The 22,317-nt window shown below is 38.7% G+C and overlaps 1 protein-coding gene across 2 annotated transcripts in view; it reads right to left on the minus strand.

The window, feature by feature from the left end:
* Window positions 1-13,864, minus strand: part of taf2 (TAF2 RNA polymerase II, TATA box binding protein (TBP)-associated factor) — a 39,875-nt gene extending 26,011 nt beyond the window's left edge. For both annotated transcript variants that reach the window (XM_079625826.1, XM_079625825.1), the window contains exons 1-7: window positions 13,680-13,864; window positions 13,460-13,513; window positions 12,997-13,157; window positions 12,477-12,595; window positions 11,870-12,011; window positions 4,091-4,322; window positions 957-1,141 (exon numbers count right to left, since the gene is read on the minus strand). In XM_079625826.1, the coding sequence (XP_079481952.1) occupies window positions 957-1,141; window positions 4,091-4,322; window positions 11,870-12,011; window positions 12,477-12,595; window positions 12,997-13,157; window positions 13,460-13,513; window positions 13,680-13,730 (944 nt within the window). In that variant the 5' untranslated portion in view covers window positions 13,731-13,864. The remainder of the gene's footprint in view (window positions 1-956; window positions 1,142-4,090; window positions 4,323-11,869; window positions 12,012-12,476; window positions 12,596-12,996; window positions 13,158-13,459; window positions 13,514-13,679) is intronic.
* Window positions 13,865-22,317: the final 8,453 nt, after the last annotated feature.

Below are 22,317 nucleotides of genomic sequence, written 5' to 3' on the forward strand. Positions count from 1 at the left end.
ATTAATCAGATATAGACTATATAAAGGTGATCTTACAACTTCTGCACACAAGGACGTCAATGCGCACATGAACTTGACTGCTTGTCTGATATGTAACTCTTGTGGACGCGCGCTGAAAAACTAGGGCTGCAAAACGATTAATCACGACTAATCGTTGCAGAATAAAAGTTTTTGTTTGTGTGTGTGTACTGTGTATAATAATTAATTATGTATATACAAATACACAAACATGCATGTATAATTTTAAGAAAAAAATATATTTATATATAAAGTATTTATAATTATATATCATATAAATTATATTTAAATATAAAAATGTATATAAACATGTAAATCTTTTTTTAATATATATATATATATGCATGTGTTTGTATTTATAAATACATAATTATTTTACACAGTACACACACATATATGATGTAAACAAAAACTTTTATTCTGCAAACGATTAGTTGAGATTAATCGTTATGCAGCCCTATGAAAAACTAAAGAACAGAGAATTTACAACATTTTATAACAATCGTGTTCTCATTATAATGTGCTGTACATGATAGATTGGCGCAGCACATCTTGCACTTAACTGCATTTCATGATCAAAGTGATTCCAGGCATCCCTGCAGCGCACTTTCTAATCCAGTCTCACTTTATTTCGGCGGTCTGGAAGGCTTGCTGTCTAACGCTAACAAATCAGACCTCAGGAAACGCCCCAAATGCCGAAATAATCTATCAGAAAAAAAGACAAATATAATTTCTATATAATTTGTACAGTTTTCATGATCGATCGTCACTGTCATGCACGACTACTCTTGCCCATCCCTAGTTAATATTACAAACTGTTTCTTTGAATTTATTTTGGATTTATACGCCACTGCCTGTGTGGATGACCATGTTCGTCCGCCACCACCGAAGACCATTTTGGACCCAGAAAAAACCCTGTAAAGTCATTATCAACATACCTGAAAATACTCATTGATGCATATGATGAGACCTGCACATAAGCCTCGTCCACAAAGACGGTCTTGAAGCAAGCATATGGGTAGCGACAGGTGAGGATCTCCTCATAGAACTCAAAAATCTCATGCAGGTAGGACATGGTGTGCTTCAGCAGGGGCAGAAGCTGAGGCAAGCAAAAATGAGTCACCTGTGAAAGCACAACATATTTGATTTAGAACAATTTAGTGAATAAAGAAAGCAACAATAATTGCATTGGAAACCATTTACATTTGGAAAGGTTATTACATATAATATATAAGCATTATATACGTATGTACCTAATTCTCTCGATCTGGGAAATCTGGATCTAATGTATCTAACCTGTGACTCACCAACAGTTAGGACATTAAACATTCTGGCAGTCCATATCACATTTATAAATAAAAAATAAAATCACACCACCATCTAGTGGACAACTGCAAAAGGAAACCATTTTAAGGAACTTTTTATAGTGTACATACATAAACTACATAATAAATTGTGTATATTAAATAACTTAATAGTAGTGCTTATATAAAAATCTACAAAATGTAGAGATGGATTACAGCACTCAGAAGATATAAAGATTTTTAAATAAAAGTAATTTAATGCTATGTTAATAACGAGCAATGCACTTTGTCTCCTGTTTTGCCCATATCATGTGTTGTGTCAAGTCAAGTCAAGTCAAATCAGTGTTACTAATACACTGTAAAAAACACAAAATATTATTTAAGTAGTAGTATTACTCAGGGTTATTGTCGTAAAAAAAAAAAAAAAAAGATTAAAAACATTTGTTTATATGATAGTGAATAACCGATACTGCACTCCTGTACTCATTAAAATGCTACGATACCAACAACCGATACCATGATGCAGCATGTACAGTACAGCTTGTGACAAAGAAACAGAGACAACAGAGCAAACAAAGATCAGAAAGGATATATCAGAGAAGTATTTCTATGAAGTAAATGTATCGAATTTATAGAATGTTAAACAAATTAAATATGTATGGCTATAAGCGAAACGCGGAGTGGATTGAGCAGCGGCACAGACACGCCAGCTTGTGGAGCGCACATCCCTTTTTCACAGACATGGCTGAAAAGTTTGTAGTTCAGTCAGATATAGCAATAGCAAAGAAAGTAAATGAGGAGCATATTACTAACGTTAACTGGGAGTTAGTTAAATGAAAATTAGAAATGTGCCTCGGCAATGAACTGAAATAATAGTTATTTAAAAGTATTAACTGGAAATAAATAAAAACTTAAACTGAAATGAAAAAAATAAACCTAAATAGAATATAATATGTAAAAAAATAAAAACATTAATAAAATGACAAAAGCACCAGAGGTCGCGTCAGACTTTATCATTGTCCGTAATTTTGACGGACAGGGTCGTAAAGATTCTGTCATAATCTATTATTACCCATCATTTTGATTTTCATATTTTAATAAGACTTCTTTAGCTTTTGTTTTCATTCACATTTTAATCATGAACTTACAGGACGAGCATAGAGGCTAGATTATCAATTTATTTATGTATGAAAAGAACAGATGACAAAAACCGAGTGAAATTTCATGTTGAACACGAAGCAGACGAATGTTTTTTTTTTTTTCACACTGACAGCGGGCAAAATTTAAACACAACCTTTTTTACCTTAACAGGCAGTTATTAACATTTCGACTACAATAAGAATATTATGTAAAAAAATTAACTTAACTAAATTCAATCGATGCTCTGTAGGCCTATCTGTCTGAACTCAAATCTTCCCTCCTGGTCCGCATCGACTAAAACTGGGTGCTCATCTGTGCGTAATCAAATGCATCAAGGGAGACTGATGCAGAGGCAATTTTTATTAAACTTTGCGTCTCAACATGTCGTGTTCCTCCATTTCGTTTTGGAGTTTGTTTAATCGGTTTGTTCGGATGGGGGAATTCTTGTAATATATATGTGTATATGTTATTAATAGTGGTGAAATATGCACTTGTTTCACGCACAGCATTGGAGGCATCACGGGCAGCCAGTGCCGTTCTGTGGTCACCACAGTGAATATTTATGAGGTAGGGACAGTCATTCTAAACTCCGGCCTTTCAACCCACCATCACATTCGCTGCATCACTTCCCAGTCCAACTACCCGATCCATAGCTACACCACGGCCTGACAACACACATTATTTTTTCTGTGATGCATTCTGCAGTGCCAGAGGGTATTACATGATTTACAATGAACAGTTTCAGGCTCCTCTCTCTGCTGAAGAGTCAGGCATGTGATCAGCATTTTCTCAACCGTGATATTAGTCGTTTCATCAACTATTATCCTGACATATTTGCTGTTGGCGATACGATCATATACAGATGTTGCAGAACATTTTGCCACCTTCCCTCCTTAGCCACGTGAACTCTAGCTCCCAATGAACTCAGTATAGCATTTTTGCCACTATGCAGCAGTGACAAAGACGAGACAATACAAGCTAATTGCCAATTAATATGTGCAATTGCCATCAACTGGACAGGAGTGGGTTACAGTTACAAGTTACAATAGATCACCTTCAGTGTAATCTGTAAAAATGACGGATGGCCTTCAGATATTTCCGTCACTGCTAAAAAAATAATCAGTCAATGACGGAAAATATTCGGTTAATATGACCACTGAAAAGCACTTAACGAAATGACTAAAAATTAAAGTGAAACTAAAAATATACAAATAAAAGCTATTGAAAATATGAATAAAACTATAATAAAAACTAAAATAACACCGGGATGCCTAAACCTGCATAAAGAAATAATAGGAGAATAAATAAAAATGACCTGATAAAACAAATTTTTTATTTATTTAAATGTTTTACTTTTATTATTATATTATTATTATAATAAGTATTGTTATTATTATTATACATGAGCCATTTGGGGAACAAATAGTAATATTCCTGTTTTTTTTACTTTTATGTATTATTTTTAAGGAAAACCACTGGAAGACCTTTCCACATTGTTGACAACTCAGTCAGATCAGGTGAAAAGCTGTAATCCTCTGCCCACAAACATCTTTGAAAATTACCTTAGTCTTACCTTTCTAAACTATGGATTCAAAACTAAAAATGACATTAGATTTCCTCACACACACCTCATGCATGTAGGGATCCACTAGAATCTCGAAGGGCCCCACAGCCAGGGAAATGTTAGGGGCCGCAGTGGGGATGGGCAACATGTAGTGGTAGGTCTTCTTGCGCATATCGTTGGTGTAGACTGTCTCCACTAGATCCCCACAGGACACTGCCACCATGGAGGCATCCACTGTGAACTCAAGCTTCCATGTGCACAGCTCAGAGTATGAGTCTACACATGGAAACCAGAACCTAGTGAAGAAGATTAGGAAATATATTAGAGATGCACTGATTACAATTTTCTCGGCCGAATACAATTTCCGATTTTTCATTGAGTTATTTTCTATTTTTTTATTTTATAGAACACCATATACTTTTACCCAAACTGAATAATAAAAACAAGTTTAAATGGGTAAAATTTCTATAAATATTTCTAGAAAAGAGTCTTCATTTTATTTTCTGACATAGCCTACTCCAGTGCTTGTTAAAACACACTAGACGTGCAAATTCTGTGTGTTTTGGGCACCTTTTGTGTGAAATCATATTTATTTTGTCCATCAAAAGTGTGCTTTCACTTTAATCGAGCGTGAGCAGCGCAGCAAAAAGAGACTCGTCACCGAAACCCACCCTTCACTGCTGCTCAGACGTCGCTCCCACTCCCGGAGTTAATGCACGCCAGAAAAAATACGTGCCGCTCACGCTTGCGGTGTGAAACGGCCGTAATTCACGAGGATTATTATTATTATTATTATGTGCGTTCCGTGTGCACGTGTGATGCTGATGTTGCACGATGTTAATCATGCGGCGCCCGAGTGCCCTTGTTTTCTTCCAGGAACAAAATCACGTGAAGAGCGACATAACACAATTGCAAATGTGATATTGATTTTATGCAACTGTTCAATAAACAAAAAGTTAATATTAAAGTGACTTACACTGTAGATACCATATTGCCTGTTTTTACTCTATTTTGCCAACAAAAATAAATTCAAACAAAGCCACATTTTCAAGATGGCGGTGCGCATAGTTGCACCGACTTTGAGCTCCTACAATTAGTATAGTTTTTACATACATTTTTGGTGGTACTGTGTATTATTTTGTGTATCAGTCATCAAGTAGATTCACTTCAGTACAGCCGTGACAAACTTTTAGAACTCAATTCTGGAATACACCATCTACCAGCAGAGACATTTATTCCTCCGGAGCTCGTCAGATCATCACCGGAGACTCTCACGGAAGTGAGACAGAGGAGAAGACGCTGTGAGCAGAGACAGAAGAGAGGAAAGCGAGCGGGTGTATGGCCAGGTTAAAGGCTAACTCGTCCAGTCCCCCGTTTCCTACCATCTTCCTCTCTAATGCCAGGTCGATCCGCAATAAGATGGATGAAGTACAAGATAGCAACAAGGAGGACCATATACAACTGCTGCAGAATGATTTTCACCGAAATATGGTTGGATAGCACCATTCCGGATGAGGCCATTGAGCTGGCAGGACGTACTGCCTATCGAGCCGACAGGACTGCAGACTCGGGTAAGAAAACCGGAGGGGGTCTATGCATTTACATCAACAATTCTTGGTGCACTAACATCACTGTAGTCGATAGACTTTGTAAACCCTGATGTGGAATTCATGCTGCTGAAATGTAGACCGTTTTACCTCCCGAGGGAGTTTACTGCTGTTTACATTTGTGCAGTGTACGTTCCACCAGACGCTAATGCTAAGCTAGCGCTGGCACGACAACATTAACCACAGCCTTGTTGCACATCCGGCTAGTGTTTTGATTGCAGCAGGAGACTTTAATCATGCAGGTTTAAAGACTGTCTTTTACAAACTCCATCGAAATGTGAAGTGTGCAACTAGAGGGGACAAAACGTTGGATCAGGTGTATACTAATGTAGCAGATGCATACAGAGTCCAGGTTTACCCACACCTGGGTGTGTCAGACCAGCTCTCACTCTTGCTACATCCACAGTATACACCAAAAATTAAAAATGCTGCACCTGTGGTCAAGACGGTAAGATTGTGGCCTGAGGCGGCCATCCCTCAGCTCCAGTACTGCTTTAACTCCACAAACTGGGAGGTATTCAGAGGTCGGGGGACACCAACACGGGAGTCTCTGGATGAATACACTACCTCAGTTATGGACTACATGAAATTTTGTGTAGATAGTGTAAAAAGCTGGAAGAAAATACGTGTGTTTCCCAATCAAAAGCCATGGATAACACATAAGGCACAAAAATGATTCAAGGCTAAGGGATGCAGCATATAGATCTTGGGACAGGATCGCTTACAGCAGAGCCAGGACTGCTTTAAGGAGAGGAATTAAATCTGCCAAATTAGAACCTAAAATGCGGATTGAAGCCCATTTAAAAAAACTCCACAAATCCCGGCAGGTGTGGGAGGGCATCAGGGCAATAACGGACTATAAGACGACAACATCTCCCTCAGCGGACATTTGTGCCACCTTAGCTGAGGACTTAAACCTGTTCTATACCCGTTTCGACAGGGACAACAATGACCCGATACAACCTTTGATGCCCTCCAGTGACACTGCCCCAGTCCTGACTACACATGAGGTGAGAATCTGTCTGCGTAACATCAACCCTAGGAAAGCGGCTGGCCTGGACGGAGTACTGGTGAGGGTGCTTAAAGGTCCCATAGCATGAAAATTTAACTTTAATATGAGGTTTTTTAACATTAATATGAGTTCCCCTAGCCTGCCTATGGTCCCCCAGTGGCTATACATTTTGATAGGTGTAAACCAATCCTGCTCCGCTTTTGAGAAAATGAAAGCTCAGACGGGCGAATCTGGAATCTTCCCTATATGTCGTCATACGGGGAAAGGTTACCTCCCCTTTCTCTGCTTTGCCCGCAAAGAGAATTTGTCCTGCCCATGAGAAAATGAGCAACGCGAGCGCGATATTGTTTTTTCCTCGAGGACATCAGGCTTGCAAACGAGCAAAGCATGGCAGTTGCTCAGTGTTTGGATGTACAAATGAACACAAAAGTATTTTATTTTAGTTCCTTCATCCGAGCCTCTGAAGAATCAGTGGGTAATGTGAATTTCTGATGTGCAATTGTTCAAGTTCAGACAGATAATCTTTCTCTCAAAATCATTCAATACTGTTTATGCATCAGTAAAATATAAATTTCACATAGTTTCTCTTAGTAGGATGAAAATAATCTTATTTAAACTGTGATTAAAATATATACAAGCCATCACAGAACAATCCCTTTCCAATCGCCCAAGCTGTCAATCACACAGCGCGAGTTTATCTGGACACTTGCCAAAACTCGTTATGAAATCAATGACGCTGCACAACGAAGCTCTTACTGTATTTACCTCATGTTTGCATTGGTGAAAGCATTAGTGAAGAGTGCAGAAACTGCGTTGCAATGATAAGATCTTCATTCACGCGATCATTAGACTGTCATCTGCTCAATGCTCATCACTGCAACCTTTTATGTGAAGAGAATAGATCTAAATTCTTTAAAAACTTCTCACGATTCGTTAATCTCGATAGCTAGTAAAAATGTATAATAGCTGTAATAGTAAAAGTTTTCGAGAGTTCCACTTGTAATGCTGGCTAATGCAGCCCATCACAGTGGGTGTTTACACTGAGGTCTCACAGCAGACACGCCCTTCAAACAGAGCGTTCAAATCAGAGGCTAAAATCAGGCTAGGAAAAATGACTTATTTCTAAATTATGGCAATTTTTTAACTAAATAAAACATACTAACATTATAAGGGCACCCCAGGATACAATATAAAATAATAAAAAATCCATGCCATGGGACCTTCAAGGATTGTGCGGGAGAGCTGGCAGAAATCTTCACCACAACAACATCTCGCTTCCCTTAGCCTGGGTCCCAGCATGCTTCAAAACTGCCACAATTGTTCCAGTGCCAAAAACATCTAGATTAGCATGCCTAAATGATTACAGGCCTGTGGCGCTTACACCCATACTGGCTAAATGTCAGGAAAGATTAGTAATCAAACACATCAAAAACGCCATACCACCCACACTGGATCAGTATGAATTTGTTTATAGGGAAAACAGGTCAACAGAAAATGCCATTGCGCTCTACACCCTGCTTCAACATCTAGAGCACAAGAGCACCTACAGTGGGGAGAACAAGTATTTAATACACTGCCGATTTTGCAGGTTTTCCCACTTACAAAGCATGTAGAGATCTGTAATTTTTATCATAGATACTCTTCAACTGTGAGAGATGGAATCTAAAATCCAGAAAATCACATTGTATGATTTTTAAATAATTTATTTGCATTGTATTGCATGAAATAAGCATTTGATCACCTACCAACCAGTAAGAATTCCGGCTCTCACAGACCTGTTAGTTTTTCTTTAAGAAGCCCTCCTGTTCTCCACTCATTACCTGTATTAACTGAACCTGTTTGAACTCGTTACCTGTATAAAAGACATCTGTCCACACACACTCTGAGCAGAGAGCTGTGTAAGGACATCAGGGATAAAATTGTAGACCTGCACAAGGCTGGGATGGGCTACAGGACAATAGGCAAGCAGCTTGGTGAGAGGGCAACAACTGTTGGCGCAATTATTAGAAAATGGAAGAAGTTCAAGATGACGGTCAATCTCCTTCGGTCTGGGGCACCATGCAAGATCTCACCTCGTGGGGCATCAATTATCATGAGGAAGGTGAGGGATCAGCCCAGAACTACACGGCAGGACCTGGTCAATGACCTGAAGAGAGCTGGGACCACAGTCTCAAAGAAAACCATTAGTTACACAATACGCCGTCATGAATTAAAATCCTGCAGCGCACACAAGGTCCCCCTGCTCAAGCCAGTGCATGTCCAGGGGTCTCATTTATAAAGCGTGCTTACGCACAAAACGTGGCTGGAAACGTACGTACGCCAGTTCCCACGCAAAGGTTGTGATCTATAAAAAACTAACTTGACGGGAGAATGTGCGCACCTTTAAGCAAACTTTGAGCGGTACGTACGCACATTCTGGAGACAAAGGGAATTGGCGACACTGATGGTGAGCTGGAGTTAAATGTCTTTTTGGTCACTTTTAGACAGAAAATCGAAATAAAATTATACATATACAGAAATATAATTCAAATATAATTTCACTCACCAAGCCTATCACTTGAAGCAAATATCAGCGAGCGCGTTGGGCCGTTTACGCATATCTAACGGCAGATGAAGTAAAACTGTAAATCTTCATTATGAGTCCTAATCATAAATAGGCTACAGTGCATGTTCACAATTACAGTTTAAATAAAATAATGATTTAAACTATGTTTTACTTCTGATTACTAAACTATGTCATATTACATTTAGATTAAATATGACATTCTCATTAATGGAGTTAAACACTTAAACTAGCTACATGAAATTTACTGAAAAGTTAAAATAGCCTATATATATAAATAGCCTATACATATTTGTCGTGGATGCAATGCTTTTGAACACTTTTCCTTTGGCATGCTGTGTTTTAATGTTTTAACTACAGAGATAATTGCTGCCTATGATAATAGCAGATTGTGCAAATATAATGCACAACAAGGTCGATCTGTTTCCATTAAAAATATAAATCAATTAAAAATACTATTTGGTCAGTGGAAAAGATTGAGAAACACTTTCTCTGAAATGTATTTTACACTATTTGATTTATTTATTCAAAAACAAGGCAAGGATAGGCTACTAAATGATTTTTATTAATGTAATGTGACGGCACATCCGTATTTCATATTTTCCTAATGTCTTGTACCGTTAAACATGTTATCACGTGGATGAATAATCATATTACATATTAGTTTTTGGCGTACGCACGGTTTTATAAGTCTGAATATTTTTTTGCGTACGCCATTTTGGGCTTTCGGGCGCACGTACACTTTTAGTAAGGATCCTACGCACAGTTTTATAAATGAGACCCCAGGCCCGTCTGAAGCCAGACAATGACATTGCCAATGACCATCTGGATGATCCAGAGGAGGAATGGGAGAAGGTCATGAGGTCTGATGAGACAAAAATAGAGCTTTTTGGTCTAAACTCCACTCGCCATGTTTGGAGGAAGAAGAAGGATGAGTACAACCCCAAGAACACCATCCCAACCGTGGAGCATGGAGGTGGAAATATCATTCTTTGATGATGCTTTTCTGCAAAGGGGACAGGACGACTGAACCGTATTGAGAGGAGGATGGATGGGGCCATGTATCGTGAGATCTTGGCCAACAACCTCCTTCCCTCAGTAAGAGCATTGAAGATGGGTCGTGGCTGGGCCTTCTAGCATGACAACGACCCGAAACACACAGCCAGGGCAACTAAGGAGTGGCTCCGTGAGAAGCATCTCAAGGTCCTGGAGTGGCCTAGCCAGTCTCCAGACCTGAACCCAATAGAAAATCTTTGGAGAGAGCTGAAAGTCCGTATTGCCCAGTGACAGCCCCGAAACCTGAAGGATCTGGAGAAGGTCTGTATGGAGGAGTGGGCCAAAATCCCTGCTACAGTGTGAAAAACCTGGTCAAGAACTACAGGAAACGTATGATCTCTGTAATTGCAAACAAAGGTTTCTGTAACAAATATTAATTTCTGCTTTTCTGATTCATCAAATACTTATGTCATGCAATAAAATGCAAATGAATTACTTAAAAATCATACAATGTGATTTTCTGGATTTTTGTTTTAGATTCCGTCTCTCACAGTTGAGGAGTACCTATTAGTGGTGGGCGATAACTTGATATTTAAAATATATCTCGATATTTTTTAAACACGATATGGATTTTGACATATCGTACATATCGATATATTGTTTATATTTAATTCTGATTTCGCCACTTTGCTTGTTTGCCTTCTCTGTGCTGTCCTCGCCCCCGCCTCCTTGCTTTTGTTCCCCCTCCCCTCGCGTGTTGTCTCATTCAACATCACGGCGCCCGCAACCAGCCCGGAGGCTACAGAACTCGTCTAAAAAAAAAAGGACAACTGGCTCCATTATATGCTTTTATGTTAAATTAACAGTGGTTTGTGAATTTTAATGCTTTAATAACAAATAATTTAACAGGAGCATTTATGCTGATGTGTATGGTGGCGAGACGTAGGCTAACTTGAAGGTATTTCATGGAGGTACAGAGAAAAAAAAACATTTCTGACAAACCCCACCTTAACTAACACATTTTCTGCGGAAAACCCTGCACTGCCTACCTTGAGTTGATTTATTTTTGAATGGAAAGGCAATATGTATTATTTCTTCCTTTATTTTACAGTTAAATTATTACTTTTGTATACAGGGATTTTTTTTTTAAATGTCGCAGAAGCACTTTTTTCCTTCATGAACTGCCTACCTCTTTGCACTTAAATAAAAAAAAAGACTTTGTGGTATTTGGCATATTTGTTTTTGCAGTAGTTTTTGGGGGGGTTATTTTTCCTGTAAAGATATCGAGATATAGCTAAATATATTGAGATATACTTTTTGCTCCATATCACCCAACTTTGTAAGTGGGAAAACCTGCAAAATCGGCAGTGTATCAAATACTTGTTCTCCCCACTGTATGTGTGTATATATAATTTTTATAGATATATATATATATATATCCATTAAGATACTCTCATCTAAATCTTTCTTACACAAGTATAACTAGGACACTTAACTTTGAGCCTTCCTAAAGAGCACAATAATAATGCTGAGGATGTAATCTATGCAGGATTGTAATCTTAGTAATTCTGAATCACTATGTATGTGGAAGTAGCCTAAAATCTTTAACCATAACTACCATCACAATGATCTTCCATTTCATGCATATGAATGTCTGCAGCTTACCGTGAGGAATTCTGGTTGCCGAAGGAGAAAACATGGGCTGCTCTTTCTGCCATACTTCCTTCCACATCAGGTACTACAAAATGCAACCCTCCCTTCGGTTGATCCAATGAGAATTCAATGTACACCTTCATAACTTTCATCTCTGCACACAAACACAGAGACAAACTGATTATTATTAAGGATATTATTCTAAGCCTTATAAATGAACAATCATAAAAAATAACCTTTTACTTGAGACATTATTAAGGGACAAAAGTTCCGGCACTTCGATAGAAAATGAAAATACCATAATTGTTTAACCGTCCAGTGAAAACAAGAGAAGTCTATCTGGCGACAAGCTCACACACACGTTTCTCCATTTTTGAGTGCAACCACCACATCTCAAAATATTATCAACAACAAATAGAAAGTCCCCAACCTACATTTTTGTCTTCTTCAATAATCAGTTACACTCGAATGTACGCCACAGTATGAAAAAAATAATCGATCAAAGCTTCCATTTAATTGGTTTCATTCAGTTGTTAAAACCATCAGATTGCAAAAGACTCAAGCCATAAGAACAGACATTAAAATTAAATGAAAATGTCATACTGCTTGATCTACTCACCATCTCCCTGTTTCCAGAGCTCAGAAGGAACTTTAATAGAAAGCTCCCCATTCCCAGCATCTGGATCCACAGCACTAACCGCTGCTGTGTAAGCACTGGAGAAATAGTTCAGGTTCCTCCTGTTAACCAGAGGAAAACACGCACCAAGATGAAGACAAGAACACACTTGAAAACCAATACATTATTAGAGAAATTAAGATACTGACAGAAATTTTCAGGTAAATGATAATAGGATAATGATAATGATAATTTAATGATAATAATACAATTAGAAAAATAAATTCGATTTTACATAAAGAAAAGCAAGTTTTGCTCTAAAAATATGCTTTATCTTAAAATAGATTTATTTATTTTTTTTTGGGGGGGGGGGGGTTGTTGGAGGGATGAAATATTACGACAGTTTTTGTGAGATTCAAAATTCATCTTTCCGCAGGTAGGTGACACCTCTCACTTCATATTACTTATTGTGTGTGTGTGCGTGTTATCTAATTAGAGAGTTCATAAATAAATCTGAGCTTACTGCTTGGATTCATGATGGCAGACCTCCAGCGTAGGGTCATTGTAAATGAATGGAGCCTCAAGATCATTCACTCTCACTCTGTAGATACGGCACTGTTTGCTGTTCAGTTTAATACGGTTCAGGTTCATCACTGTTGGAAAGATGGTCAGCTCCACATAACCCTACTCAGAGCAAAAAAAAAAAAAAAAAAAAAATCCATATTAAAGTGCAGAAAATAATTCATATGCTTATGAAACAAAAAAATCTGCATTAAATCGTTGAATTAAAGGTTAATGACACATCTAATTATTTGACTGTTCATTATAATGTATGGTTTAGTTTTTCATAATGTTAAAAGGTAAAGGTTTTTACGGTCTTGTCTCAATCTTCACAATTTTTAATCTGAACATTTTAGTCTGTCTACTTAACATTTTCTGCTTCATACACACATAATATTCAAAATTAAATATACATGACTACTCACAATGACAGACTTCCTCTGAAAATTGATGTTGTTAATGCAGACAACCTGATGGGTTGTAAAGAGATAAACAAAAAGTAATGCATTAAATTCACGCTGCGATTGAGATGTTGATTATTTATTTTTAAGATACGATGTTGATTATTTATACTCCTGATTTGACATGTAAACAACTGCAATCATAACCATGCATGCGGTGAGAAAGAGTGTATTTTGATACTTATAGTTTATATGGTCGAGGGCTCTCAAAGCCCTTGTCTTTCTTGCGGTTCATGCTGCTCTTCAGTTTATTCACACAAACCCTCTCAAACAGATGATAGGCGGTGTTATTTCTACTTGTTTCAAATACTAAATGCAAGTTCTTTCTTGCTCAAACACCGCTATAGTCCATCTCGTCATGTTTTAATTTGTGGAATAGCTGTGAAGTGTTAAAAAAATCAGCAACATCCATTTTGCCGAAAAGCAACAAAACTCTTCTCCTTCTGCATGTATTCAGCCATATTGTTTGTAACCTTCGCCCTCCCGCGCTAAAGGTTCCCGGATGGTTGTTCATCAGTGTGGCCATAGAGTGTGGCAACCAGGATTTAAGGTGCATTACTGCCACCTACTGAGTGTGGACCACAGTAGAGAATATATGAATTCCCGCGTCTCGCCAGGAGATGGCGCCGCAGCGAACTCAATCATCCATCCATTTCCCAAACCGAGCTGGTCCAGCGTGAAATCGTCATACAGGTATAAATTCCTTTTTAGTTGATTATTAAATTATTATAGTAGCCTACACTTAATGACACTTTCAAAATTAAATGGTTGATAGAGTTTTTGAAGAATAGAGAAAGTCTTTGGAACGTATTTTATATAGGCTACTAATACTCTAAATAATAAAACTATAATAGGCTACTCTTAGAGGCATAGATTTTTTGTTGAAATGTAACTTTTCTGCAGACAAAATTCCTGTAAAATTGGCCAGTTTTCACAGACAAGCCCTGCTAGCATGGAAATTGGTATATAAGCCCACTTTTTCACCACACAAATATTTCATATGGAATATCAAAGATATACTATTTAAAAACAAATCACTATTCTATCATACTTGGTTCAATGAAGGGAGTATACTAGTGAGACAATTGGTTAATTCAAATGGATATTTGTTATCATATACTGAATTTCTACAAAAATTTAAATTACCAGTTAAACCAAGAGAGTTTGCTATTGTTCTTAAATCTTGAGGCGATTCCTAAGAAAAAAATGCTGATTCAGTGGAAATCGACATGGAGAATCTTTGTGGTAAAATTTTCATCAATAATGTTGATGTTTTAAAACAAAAATGTAGCAATAAGATTATAAGGAAGGCTCTTGGTTCTGTGTCTTTTCCTGCAGCAAGATTCTTTTGGTCTTTATTTTTTGTGATAGGCTATATCTTGGGTTAAAGCATGGAAATTGCCAAATAAGTTTTGTGTCAATAACAAAATTAAAGAAGTGTCTTACAAAATACTTCACAGAATTTATCATGCTAAGCATGCTTTGGGAAGATTTAAACTTAATATTTCATATACTTGTGAATTTTGTGCACTAGAAAAAGAAACAATTTTGCATCTGTTTTTTCACTGTATTTACTCAAGATTATTTTGGAAAGATTTAGAAACCTTTATTAATAGAAAACTGAAGTGTATGATGGAAATGTGTGTTTTTGATGTGCTTTTTTTATAATTAGAATGACAATTTGGAATATAAAGAATGACATATTATACAGTTATTTGTTTTATTAGGAAAATACCATATGCATAAAATGAAGTGGGCTCAAGGTAAACCAAATTTTACACATTTTATAAATGACTTTACACTATATGTACATCTTTTGGAACAAACAAAATAAAAAAAAAGCAATGAAAACATGTAATGCTTTGAAAGCACTGGAGTTTATGTAAAACATTTAATTTTATTTTGTATTATTTTATTTTATTAATTTTTTCTCTTCCTGACAGCTGATATTGTGAATATGTAATACCTCTTGTTCTTGTGGCATTGAATGAATTTTTTTTTTTATTATTGATAAAAATTGATTATTAAATTGTTTAATTACGGTTTATACATTATATTTCCCATAGCAAAGTTCAGGACATATCTTGTTATTACTACTGGAGCTGCCAATTTGCTACGTTTCAATTAATTATTAAAACAGCAAGCACAAACAGCCTACAAAAGCGGCAGCCCTTCCAGCGCACTCAGTGTCAAATTCACTCACTTCTTCAAGTAGTAAATGAGAGCCTAATGTAGGGAATAGCCTAATAACGAATAAAGGAAGGCCTATAGGAGGCGATTTCGAACACAGCATTAAACCCCCTTCAAAAAAGTTTTTATTCTTCTCTTCTTCAATATTAAATAAATTCTTGGTTTAGAACACTCTCCTCATATTTCTTGAATTCTTCCTTTAACTTTATCATATGTGTTTCATAATTACGGCAGTGACAAATTGCATGTTCAACTGACTCGGTTTCTTCAATTGTTCCCACTTTTTTATGTATTTTATGTTGTCCTTTATGTCTTTCATCCCATTGATGCAGGCAATTATGATACTAATATTATTGTTGCTGACTTACAGGTTTAAAAGATACTTCTATAAATGTCCTGCTTCAAAACTTTTTCACCCAGAAGATGTAGCTGTAGTCTAAATATAGTTTCATATTTCATATAGAGAATATCAAGTTTGTTTTGAGATGATTGGAATGTTATCAACGTTGATAAACTATCTGAACATATATAATATTTTTTTTAATTTGTGTTCTACAATGCTATTAAGACTAAAATCTCAACTATATACAATGATCTGGTGTTCATTCCTTAACATATATTAAAATCTGGAATAACAAAATCAAAGCTTCCATTCTCAGGTTCCTTTGATCCATCTGAATATAGAAATAAACATCAACTACTGTGCCCATGTGGGCGGAGGATAGCGCCACTGATGTAGAATGTGTTTTGTAAATACTCCCAACTACAGGGTTTCCAAACAAATGGAAAGAACAAGCAGAGATGTGTACAGTCTTTATTTGACTAAAAGTATAATTATACAAAAACAATTTTAGAAAAAAATGCACAAGTTACAAATACAACAATCATACAAAAGGAAAAGAATCCTAATGTCATACAGTGGTCCCCTGTAAAATTGGATCTTGAACAGTCAATATCAATATCCCATGGGATAAGTCAGCATTTGGGAATGAGAAAATAAAAAGAAAAGAAAAGAATCCAAATAAATTAAATTCAAACAACCTCAATTCACACCTTCATGCAATTGTATTACCAAACCCACAATCCACACAATAATCAAACACAATACAAATAAGTAAAGTAAATCCTCCCAGTCCCAGCAGCTAATAGTCCTTGTTGGTTATAAAGGAATTGACAACAGATACGAGGGGTGGCAATAACCACCCACCGTACTCAAGAACACAGTTAACAAGCAACAAAAAGATACCAAATTAAAGAAAATACAATTAAATCAACCAAAAAAAAGGTTGCAGTAACGAGCAGCCACACAGGAGCAAAACAACAGCGGGCAGATTTCTATCAAATAATTACCCAATTTGGTCATTAACCAAACATACACTATATCTAAAATTACATTTTTGGTTGGTAAACAACTTACAAAATACCATATAAACTTGCCTGCAGCACAACTGAATGGCCCTCGGTAAGATCGGTAAGAACAGTGAACAAACCACCAATACTGCCTTGATCACGCTATATAAACGCGTAATCATTAAAACATACCTTATCAATGCAGTAACATATCAATGCAGTAACATTCCTTGAAATAAGTTAATGTAGTTGAACGTCCACAGGCTAACACCAAGAGTTAAAAAGGGAATTTCCAACTTATGCAGGTCTAAGGCACTTAATACGCGCTCAATGTTTAACCCATAATAGATAGCTCTCGCGACATGAAAGAACGCAGCCTGCATACCACGCCGGAGGGAAGAACGGAAGTGAAAGGAAATCTCAGCGTTTTTAAAGGGGCCGTGAGCTTAACTTCCGCCCAGCTCCATCCACCCACACAGAATGGAAAAACCCACCTAAGAGGGTCACCCCATTACATTCTACCCCTGGCTCTTCTTTCATCGTCCCGATGATACAATCTACAACCATGGACAGAAAGAGCAACCCTGGGTCTGACCAGGTTGAAATGGAGCATTTACAGGCCCTCTGTCCAAATGTACATTTTTAATTATTGTGGTGGCCCTTGGTTGATGGAAAGGGTTAGAATGTTTCCCAGCAGTAGCCCGAGTGGTTTGACGCCGACACCCCTCCCTTGTTTGAATTGGGGGATTAACAATCAACATGGTTGATTGTTTAACAATTCAATGTTGAATTCAACAATCAACAATTCAATCCCCATCTCAACAGGACTTTCTACAAACCTCTCTGGCTCCAGTGGTAGATCTACTTCAGCTGAACTCAAGGCAGCAGGGGTAACATCTATAAGGGCTACATCCCACTCTTCCACTACCATTGGGGAGGCTAAAAACTCATCCAAGTTGTCATCTGACAACCCTAACCCGGATCAGCCAAGTGGCCAGAGCATGCTACGTGTGGTACTGCCTTTAAGTGAGACCTGTGCACCTGTTTTTTTTTTTTACCAAGGAAGGGTTATCTACCTATGCTATAATGTATACACCACCATCACCCCTAGGAGCTCTAACTACTTTTCGAACAATGCTGGACCAATGATTTTGTATTTTATGACGACCACGGAAACCATAGTCCCGCAGATAAACTTCTTGACCTTCCTGCAACGCAAAATACCTTCCTACCTGATCATGGCACTTTTTACGAAGCTCAGCAGCTCTATCCAGCCGAGCCCTTACTCTCGTATAGGTTGTTTTAAGTCTTTCTCTATGCTCAACCACCCAGTCTCTTACCTGTCCACTGGCAGGTTCATCCACTGCTGAAAGCAGAAAATCAACTGGAAGTCTGGGGGCTTGCCCGAACATCATAAAATATGGTGACTCACCGGTGGTCTGATGAGGAGTTGTATTATATGCAAAACATACCTGTGCTATAAGTCCATGACCTTTTCTGCTCTAAGGACAGTGTATGAAGTAAGTCATGAAGGGTTCAATTGAAGCGCTCACACTGCCCGTTTTCCTGGCGGTGATATGGGACAGTGCGAGTCTTCTGAACCTCATACAACTGGCAGAGCTGGGAGACTACTGCACCCTCAAAACTCCGACCTTGGTCTGAATGAATTTGCGCCGTTACACCAAACCTATAAAACCACTCATTGACCAAAATGTTAGCTACCGTAGTTGCTTTCTGGACCCGTGTGGGCACAGTCTGAGTGTATTTCGAGAACACATCCGTAATAACAAGGACATGCTCTCTTTCATCACTAGCCTGCTCCAAAGTGGTAGAATCAATCGCCAAGATCTGATTCGGTCTTGATGCCAACAAATGTCCCATTGGAGCACGGGCTGGTGGCTGATTTGATTTTGCAATAGCACACTGACTACACTCCTGGCATTGCTTCCGGACATCAGCCTCCATCCCCGGCCAATAACACCGGCTGCGTATGAGCTCATAGGTACGCTCCCTACCTTGGTGGCCATGAGCACTATGAAAAAGCTGAAAAACCTCTGTCTGAAAAACCTCTGGCAGCACCAACTGGTCCACCTCCTCTCCCCCATCAGGTAGTTTTAGGTAACGATACAACAAGCTGTCTCTCTTGAACAACCGGCTGCACTGACGAAGCAATTCTAAACATCTTTTGGACATAGACTGATGTTGTTCCTTAGTTGGATAGACTTTAGAAGAAAAAAAAACAAAGAGCCGGATCAATGACTGAATCTTGTTCCTGTGCCCGTCGTAAGTCTACTTTTGAGGTTGTAGAAAAAGCAGAGATTGTGCTCTGTACTGCCTCTACTGGCCTCCCCTTGCCTAACAATTCTACCAGAGTGGCCGGCAGAGCAGTTCTGCAGCATAGCGTTACTGCAGCAGTTCCTGTTCTGAGTAGCATAAGGCGTTGAAAGGTACTAGGTGCATTGCACAACCCAAAGGGCATTCGATTAACCCTTTAGGCGCCAGAGGTTTTTTCCTAAAACGTTCGATTTTGACATCTTAATTTCAAAAGGCTATATCTTAAAAGTGATAAAAGATAGAGACTTTCTGTAAATTAGATAAATATAAAGGATGACCCAAAGTTTATGTAGGGATTAAATTTCTAATTTGCATATTAAGACGTCATATGGTGGCGGCCATCTTGGATTATTGAAATTTCATGAAAAGTCACGTTTAATGATAAAATGCAGCACTTCTTTCCCCCCAAAATGTCCCTCACCTTCTGTATGGTATATTGCACAATACTGAATGCTCAGGTAAATAGTAAGTAGTAAACAAACTGTGTAAATCATTACTAATAAATGGTAGAAACAAACCGAATGCATGTAGTGGTTGGGCTTTTGCTGTAGAGATTTTCCATTTACTACATACAGTAGGCACTCTGATTATATATATATATATATATATATATATATATATATATATATATATATATATATATATATATATATATATATATTACATATATATATTATTCATATGACACACAAACACAAGTAGACAAGACCTGTTTAGTTGCCCCGTGTCCACACCGCCTCTGCTCCTGCTACGAGCAGCGCGGGCACGGCCAGATCTGCCTCGCGCGCGCGCCGAGTGCGCACAGCTCGGACTACTGTCTTTGTCATTGCGACTCCCCACCCTGCCTCCACGTTGCCCCATAACTGTCCTATGAATACTTTGACCTCGTCTAACATACCCAGTTGCGGAGAAGCGCGATCTGCACTATTGCGCGGCAAATATGTACCGGGAGAAGCGCGAGAAGCGCGAGCTGCACCACTGCGCGGCAAAGATGTACCGGGAGAAGCGCGAGCTGCATCACTGCGCGGCAAAGATGTACCGGGAGAAGCGCGAGCTGCACCATTTCGCGGCAAAGATGTACCGGGAGAAGCGCGATCGTCATTTTCAAAAGGCAAATATTCCCCTTCAGAGTCAGAATCGGCAAATAACATTTGCAACATTTGTTTTTATTAGCCATTTGATGATTTTCTCTCACAAATCTCACAATTTACTCAGACGCTCTGAACTGAACTGCTTCCGCATCAATGACACGAGCGCTCACTCGCTCACTTGCTCTGCTGTTTTCTCCAATACTTTGAATAGGAACATGATGTAATTTTGGTCTTGAATCAAAGTATTACATGTCTGCCATCTAGTGGTAGGGAATACAAATGAGATATTACACCATATTAGGATCTACAGCCTGTTTTATTAAGTATGACGTCTTGTTGCAATTTTGCGACTTTGGCGCTTAGAGGGTTAAACTAAATTAACCCGAAGGGTGTGCAAAAGGCGGTCTTACACCTATCTCCCTCCGCCACCGGAACCTGGTTATAGCCACTGGCAAGGTCCAATGTGGAAGACCACTGGGCTCCACACAGGGCATCCAGGGACTCCTCGATCCAGGGCAGAGGAAAAGCATCCTTCGGTGTCTTACCATTCAACTGCCTATAATCAATGCAAAGACGAATCTGACCATCCTTTTTCCTCACAACTACAATCGGAGAGGCATACGGACTAGAGCTCTCTCTGATCACCTGATTCTGCAGCAGTTGGTAAATATGCTGCTTAACTGCCTCATAATCTGAAGGGGGCAAACGTTGATACCTCTGCCGTATTGGCTCAGTATCGAGCAGAGGAATCTCATGGGTAATGAGCTTAGTACAGCCAAAGTCACCCTCATGAGCTGAAAAAAACAGATCAATATGTATGCAAAAGGGACTTAACCTGAGACTGTTTGTCCTGAGGCAACTGAGACAAATCCATCTTCTGGATTGCCTCCTCCATTCTATCCACTTCGACCGCCTGCAATGCAATAGTGGCTTGGTGACAGAATTGTTCCTCTGATGGTACAACAACATTACGCCCCTCTGACTGTAAAACAGTCTCAACTTTACACAATGTACCCACCACGACATGAGGCTGCATTAAGGAGTCCTGTTCCCCTACATTAACTATAGGTACAAAGGCCACCCCTTGGACAATTGGTACAAGAGATACAGAGGCCAAAAGGCCAGCAGAGAGCAAATTCTCTTTCCCCAAAGGTTCAAACAGCAACACAGGTGGAGGGCCTACCGGTAAAGAAAACGCAACGGGCAAAAAAACGCAATGAATCGACAGAGATTCGCACAGTTTCTCGGCCCCCAACTCTAGCCAGGCGTTCCGTGGTCTCATACGCATCAGTTTCAGTTTTCTTACAATCCTGTAGGGAAGAAAGCCATACAGGAGTCTCCTTCATTGTGAGAAGGTCAAAAAGCTTATGACCATGTTGACTAAACAACTCCCTATAGACCTCCTGAATAATGTTAATGCTCAGCAACCCAGGAAACTCACCCGGTAAGGAAATCGCGCCAAAGACCAGAAAAACATTCCCGAGGACGAGAGAGAAGACCCACATCTGACGAATGCCTTAAAGGAAGCGAGATGTTACTAGTGCTCTTTCCACTACTATTTCCACTTACATAACACTTACCAAAAGAGGATATCACCCCACATATAATTCCCACAGGCTACTGTTTACAGCAATCATCAAAACCACTGATTAACTGGGGTACAGGAAGCAACACATTAACAGTGACATAGCGACCCACTATACCGCACGCCATCATAACCCACCACTCAATACAGAGACAGTTTACATATCTGAAGGCTGGGCAGACACCTACTCTGAGCTGATGAAATGCACCATCGGGAAATTACTGATGGAAACGCTACAATTCACGGGGAAGACAAGACATCAGTAGCGTTCT

The sequence above is a fragment of the Phoxinus phoxinus genome (assembly GCF_949152265.1).
Source record: "Phoxinus phoxinus genome assembly, chromosome: 10".
NCBI lineage: Eukaryota > Metazoa > Chordata > Actinopteri > Cypriniformes > Leuciscidae > Phoxinus > Phoxinus phoxinus.